The 7,068-nt window shown below is 41.9% G+C and overlaps 1 protein-coding gene across 3 annotated transcripts in view; it reads left to right on the forward strand.

Annotated features, from left to right (window-relative positions):
* Window positions 1-6,832, forward strand: part of PDSS2 (decaprenyl diphosphate synthase subunit 2) — a 123,924-nt gene extending 117,092 nt beyond the window's left edge. For 2 of the 3 annotated variants that reach the window (XM_086461322.1, XM_086461323.1), the window contains exon 8: window positions 6,674-6,832. In XM_086461322.1, the coding sequence (XP_086317448.1) occupies window positions 6,674-6,832 (159 nt within the window). The remainder of the gene's footprint in view (window positions 1-6,673) is intronic. The other variant, XM_086461321.1, reaches the window with a different exon arrangement.
* The last annotated feature ends 236 nt before the right edge of the window (window positions 6,833-7,068 follow it).

Here is a 7,068-nt window from a genome sequence, read left to right on the forward strand (position 1 = left end):
CCCTGTAAGCCAGCCATCTTTCCTCTGCTATTGGGGGTGACTCTCTTCAGGCTTGGCCTCTTCCTGGATACAACGGTTTGGGGTTTGAAGCAAAAAGAGACTTCTTCTGTTTGTCAGATGAGTAAGGAAAGTAACTCATACTCTACTAATGGAAGTTTCTGTGGGGTGTTTATGCCCTTTAAAGATGCATTTCTCTACCTTTTGTATAGAAAAAGTTTCTGAGAAAATATTGGATAGATACTGCCCCAGTTTCAATGCTGCATGTAGCCACAAAGATTTTAAAATTTAAAAAAATTACCTTGTGACATTATGAAGTGATGCAATTAAATGATTGTCCATCCCATTTTGAGAAGGAAGAGCATAACCCTGTATCCAGCCACAAAAACTGTAAGGGTGGATGCTGAGACATTCCGAGGTACTTAAAAATACAAAGGAAAAAATTGATCTACGAGCTGTGAAACACATTGGTACCCTTTCAAGGTAACATTTCAGCAGTCTAAAACGTCAGTGCTTACTGAGCATGGTGTTCTCACAAAAGGGAAAACAAATTTAGAAAAGCCAGTGCCAAACACTTAGAGCATTAGTCAGTCACTCGGCTACGAATCAATTTGAATTTTGTGTTTTGGGCTTTCTTTTTGTTTCGGTGAGTACTGTGCACTTCAGAAATGTCGAATATTTTAGCTCACTTCAAGATCAGAGAGAATGCGTGATGTTTGAAGATTTCAGTACATAACAAATTTAGCTGTTCAGGATCATTCTTCTAAAACAACAACAACAGAATCTGAAGTTACTCATTGATATCTTGTCACTGAAATAATTAATCCTAAGTTTGACCATTGCAAAAAAAAAAAAAAAAAAAAGACTTTCAGTGTTCTCGTTCTCCCTTTGCACATAGTCTAGGACAGCAAATGTTCACCACGTATTCAGGGAGTCTTCCCCCACTGAATTTGTTGTTCCCTGCAGGTAGAGCTGTCTGAAAAGAGTATTCTTTCGTTTGGCTAGGAAATTAAGCAGAAATATCTCAGCAGAGAAGATTTGAAGTTAGTTGTCTTTGTACTTGAACACCTGATTACTTTTTATCTCCTTTAATTCTTCAGTCTCCAAAATCCAGCAGTCCCTGGCTTGCCTCTTTGACCTCTCGTTGCCCTCAGACAAGCCGTTCGGTCCAACAGCAATCCGGAACAGTTGGTCTGAAAGGCAAATACTTAACTTCCATGGTATGGGTGAGAAATTTTCTCTTTGCCTTTTTAAAGCAAAGAGACTGGGAAACGTAGTACTTTGAACTCTACTTTATTCACAGAATCATACAACAATTTAAGTCGGAAGGGACCTCTGGGGGATGTCTGCTCCAACCTCTCACTCAAAGCAGAGCCAGTATAGGTTTGCTCAGCTGAGTTTTAAGTATCTGCAAGGACAGAGATTTCATAGCCAACCCGAGCAACCTATTCCAGTGCTTGACTTCCCTCCCAGTGGAAAAGAATTTCCTTGGGTCTAATCAGCATTTCCCATGCTGCAACCCGTGCCCATTGCCTCTCATCCCTTCTGCGTACACCTCTGAGAAGAGTCCAGTTCTGACTCCTTGCCCCTGAGGTGGTTGGGACAGCAATAACAGCCTTCTGTTCTTAAGGCCGAAGTAAGCAATTCCCAGCATTTCCTTGTAGACCGTGTGTTGCTCCAGCCCCGTGTCAAGTCAGCAGCCTCCCACTGCACTTGCTGCGGTATGGCAATGTCTTTCACTTAGTGAGAAGCCCAAAACTGGGCACAGCACTCCAGACACAGTCCCACAAGCCCCAGACAGGGAGCAGTAATTGCTTGCTGAATACGCTTGTTAACACAGCCCAAGAAGTGGTTGGTGATCTTTGCTGCATGGATACACTGCTTCAAGAAAAAATAGGTGTGTAGATAACTAACTATGAAGGAAAAATCGTAGACTCATAGAACAGTGTGGGTTGGAAGGGACCTTTAAAGGTCACCTAGTCCAACCCCCCTGCAGTGAGCAGGGACACCTTTAGCTGGATCAGGTTGCTCAGAGCCCCGTCCAACCTGATCTTGAACATTTGCAGCGATGGGGCTTCTACCACCTCTCTGGGCAACCCGTTCCAGTGTTTCACCACCCTCATTGTAAAAATTTTCTTCCTTCTATCTAGTCTAAATCTGCCCTCCTTTAGTTTAAAACCATTACTCCTTGTCCTGTCATAACAAGCCCTGCTAAAAAGATTGTCCCTGTCTTTCTTATAGGCCCCCTTTAAGCACTGAAAGGCTACAGAGTATAGTTGAAAAAGGGTATAGTTGAAAAACAGGATGTGGACCTCTAGGCCAGTTGGTCATTGATTTGAATCTAGTTGAATGTTGTCAAATCTGGTTAGAGGCAACTTCTGTTGGATGGCCGTTTAGTACCATACATGAAACTAGCAGTTGGTTTTGAGATTCACCACCGTCACCATTTCATTACTCTTCGTGTATTTGTAACAAATCAGTAGAATCGAAAAGCTGTGTAGACCCTATCGAGGTTGTTAATCCAAATTCAGAATATCCCTTATGAATGTGCCTAAATACTTAATAAAAAGCACCAAACATTAATGCTACAAAGTAGGAGCAGGAATATGAATTCACTACAATTTTATATATGCTATGACCTAAACAACACAGGTTTTCTTTTTATTTTTCACTTATGCTTTTCTGCAGGAAATAATTTCTTAGTTATCATCTGTAAGCATCCTCCTGTTCCCACATGTAGGGCCGGAACCATGAATGAACTATATATGGTTACATGGCCATTGCTCCAAACCTACCTCTATTTTGTCCAGTAGCTTTTAACGTGAGAGATGGAAGCAGTCCTGAGCCCAAGGTCATGAAACCAGATCCCCCTTTTCATAGAAAGCGGCTGCTGTTCTGGGTTTTTGTTCTGTTCTTGGCCCAGCAAACCTCAGAGGGTTGAGTGGAAAATGCCCCAACTCCAACTATTTGGTGCTTGTGGTTGTCTCCTGAAGAGTAGGAAATAGAAGCTTGAAACAAGGTGCTGGTATAAAACTCTCCTTTCAGTGGGCAATCTCTTTTTCAAGGGGCAATCTGCAAGGAACAATCAATGTCTTTTACCACTTATTTGCAGGACATGCCTAGAGCATAGGGAGATAGTGGAAAGCAACCTTGAAGTTGGGAGGGCTCAGAAAGCGCCCCTTTCTCCTCCTCTTGGTTTGCTGATATAAGATGACTGAAGAGAAGGAAATGACGAGAAGGGAAGGAGGAAGCTGGAGAAATAGAGCCCAGTCTCTCACTCAGCAGTTTGACTGTCTGTGTGTATTCAGAGCATTCCCTCCTTCTAGACAAATACTAGGGAATTAAAAGAAATGAAAATAAATTCATGGCGGGTCAAATGGATGAGTCTGGGCTTAGTGCCGATAGAGCAGGCTGAATGGGAGCAGGAATCTTGAGGTGCTCTGTTCTCAGTGCTCAGCCAGGCATCGCTTTCCCAGACTGTGAAGACAATGATGTTGCTGTTGCTTTTCCTTAGATTCATAGAACAACCTTCAGCCATAAAATTTGGGGGTCTGAGCTTCATGTGTACCAGGCAAAACTGTCAAGCTTGGTCAATATCTGAATATATTGAGGAAGACAGAAGGTGCTGAAGGAAAACAGTGCTGGTATGTTGAGGGAGGGCATCACTTCTCATCTTAGTCTCAACTTGGCTGTGCTATTGCAAGACTATTCTTTAAGCTGAATTTAAATAACCAAAACCCAGTCGGTGATTTTTTCAGATTCTTTAGAATGAAGTAGGGCTCTAGTGCCAATGGTCTGAACAAAAGCTTAAAAGTTAAAATGCAATATTCCAGCGTATCTAGCAGTTCAACTGGAGAAAAGTGTGTTGAATCAATCTGTGTTTTGACTTATATTCAGTTTTAATTATTGAATGCCACTGTGGAGAAGGTTGTGTTTTAAAGATGGATGAAATTGTTCCTAGAAGTGGAAATACGTTTGATGCACAAAATGATGCCGTATAAGTAGAGACTAAAAGAGCAGATTCCTTTATTTAGAAGAAATTAATGAAGGAGCTTAATTAAAGTTTATAAGTAACAAATAAAAGCAGTTCATTTTGCTTTTCTGTTTACTTGCCTGCAAAATTAGCTGCTCCCATCCAAATGAAATTTAAAAATAATACATCTAAACTGGATACATTGATTTTTTTTTTCTATGTACTTAGTTTGTGAAGTTCATTACATAAAATCATTGAAGCTCAAAAATTGAGAAAGTGTGAAAGTGTAACTAATACAACTAACAGTACAGCTAAAGTCTTAAATTGGGGTTTTCAGCGTATAGCAGGGCTACTGAAGCCTGGTTCCCCGTGGAGTTATATCCTGTATTTCTTTAATAGCTATCCCACTACAGGAAGCCAAATTTTTACTCTTTATTGTTTTTTTTCTCCTTTTACAACCCCAGCTGAGGTAGAGGTAGCATACAGTCAGGTTAATCCAGACTGGTTTGCCTCAGTGTATGCTTATTTGAGTTGATCAGCTGATTCTGCAAATGGAACATAAAACAGGTAAGTGTTTAAGAACTATAAATTGTTCATTATATAGGATGTTCTCTAACTGAAAAGCTGAGGAAGGAGCCTGCCATGTAAGGAGGTATTTTTTATTTTGAGGTTCCTTGAACTTTGTTTGGAAACGTTCAATAGCAGATTAGTCTGATTTTTGTATTGTAATTCCTCTGCGTATAGTTTGACACCAGCTTTGCAATTGTTTTGTCTTCAAGGGACTATATGTGTCTAAGGGCTTACACAAGACAAGCGTGTAAATGGATTGTGTCCTTGCATTAGAATTCTCTCCCTTTCTAGATTTTGGTGTTATGAGTAAGTCATTGTACATGTATGCAATCATATATGCTTAAGCTAAACTCATCTGCTCTTTGACCAGTCTGAAGACATTTTAGGAGCTATTTTCTGTCCTGTTTACATCTCAGTGTATACTTACATGAGTATGCTAAACCTTTTTTAATGAGCTTTAGCAAATCAGCAGAGTTTGCTTCAAGATGTGTGGGTTCTCCTACTATCTCCACAAAGTTGTGCCTCAAGGAAGGAAGGGGGAAGAAACACCTTTTCACGCCGCTAGGGTACCTCATCTCACCTGCCCCCACCTTTGCTGTAGAGCTGTTGTTATATGGCCGATTCCCATTCGTTAGAAGACATGTTGATTTAGCTGTGCAATGCATTTGTGCCTCAGGGCAAGTTCCTTTCCAGTGCACAGTGCTGGAAGATTCTAACTGAAGTGGAGAATAAAATTTATATGAACTGGGACTTGAACACTCAAATGCTGTAATATGGTTTCAGCTAATATCATCTTTAAATGCAGATAATGAATCTGCTTCAGTTTGTATTCAGATAAGAAATGTCATTCATTCTGTATGAATGCAAGTATCTATATAAAATGGGCGACTTTTACAATTTGGTCATAGCTTCATTTTTACGTGATTTAAACTAGATAGATAAGGTTATACTGATGTATTTGTAAATTAATTGGGTCATTAGGCTGTGTATTGGAGGAAAACATAATTTATAAACCCCTGTATAATTAGTTACCGTAGATACCTGTGTTCAAGAAAAGTCCTTTTTTGAAAAGCCAATACAGTGATGTAAGCCAGCTATGAAAGCCAGGTGGGGCACATTAAAGGTCATGAAATGCTGTCATGCTTTTGGGATAATCAAACCCCAAAGATCCATCTGGCCTTGGTTCCCAGGCTCTGGCATGAGGCATCAGGCTGGAGTTGGTCTGGGGACACCTGTATTGCACGGTGGAAAATGTAACAGTGTTTCATGACATTGTCGTGATACTGTTCAGGAAAAAATAATAATTAAAAATAAAAAGGCCCTTAAGTGTGATGACTATTTAAAGCTTCAGCTAAGCTGAGGAACTGGAAAAAAACAACGTTTTGTTTGTCATTTTTGTTTGTGTTATTTCATAGGAAATTTAACCTGTCATTTACCCAAGTTTTTTAGGTGTCAAACCTTCCCAGCAGCTTGCCATGGAATGTCCGTTATTCCAGGAAAATATTTTCTCATATGGTGTATCACCAAACCGTTGTCAAATTCCCTAGCCTTACTGAAAAGACTGAGTTTGCATGGATATAGCTCAGTACGATGAAGGTTAACACATCCCCTTTTACTGACAAAATTTGCTTTTGTCCACTGTAACAAGTGTAATCATGGGGTGTATAAATAGAAACCTGTATTACAAAAGACAGGAGTTCAACATGTGTCATCCTGTGCCTGTTTCCAAAAATGGGATAGAATGGGTGTTCATAAAATCCAGTTTTTGACTGCAGAAAATGAGGGTGTGAGCGAGCGGCTGGTCTGCCAGTTCTGCACAAAAGCTCAGTGGCTTAGGTATGAAATGCCCAGATATATAAATTTTATTTTTTTTTTTTTAATTAAGTGTGCCCTCTGGAGAACCCGCAGCTTTCAGGTGTTGAAGTAATGGATGCTGTAGTTTAAATTACCCACAATTTTGCTGCAGTGGGGAGCCAAAACAGAGCAGCTGAGAGTAGTTAAGAGCTTTGTCTGACGGCTTCGGTTCTTGCCTTTGCCTCGGGAAGGGGCGGTGGAAGCCCTGTGCTCTCAGAGGTAATTGTGCGCGCCAGCACTGCCGAAACCCACCCCGTTGTGCCTGTGTTTTCCCGACAGCTGCAGGAAGCGATCAAGGGCGGCAAAGGTGTGACTTCTGCCATCGACCTCTGCCGCTGCCACGGAAACAGAGCACTAGCAGCCCTGGAGCGCTTCCCTCCCTCCGAGGCCAGAGCCGCCTTGGCCAACATTGTCTACGCTGTGACCAGGTTTCCCTGACCCTCCGCCCCGGGAGGAGCCGCTCTCCCTCTGCGGGCCGGAGCGACCCAGTGGGGACGCCGACACGACGCCCTGCACCGCTGGTCACCTCATCGTCCCGACGGAGGAACACGCGCCGGCCGCCGCCACCGCCACCACCAACAAAATTCGGGAGGGGGAAGAAAAAAAGGTCACAGCCAGCTTTCACTTGTCGTGCCAGAAGCGCACTTGAGGCTGCTCCGGTAGAAATAATTAAT

Source organism: Leptosomus discolor, chromosome 2 (genome assembly GCF_034619465.1).
Source record: "Leptosomus discolor isolate bLepDis1 chromosome 2, bLepDis1.hap2, whole genome shotgun sequence".
In the NCBI taxonomy this organism is placed as follows: domain Eukaryota; kingdom Metazoa; phylum Chordata; class Aves; order Leptosomiformes; family Leptosomidae; genus Leptosomus; species Leptosomus discolor.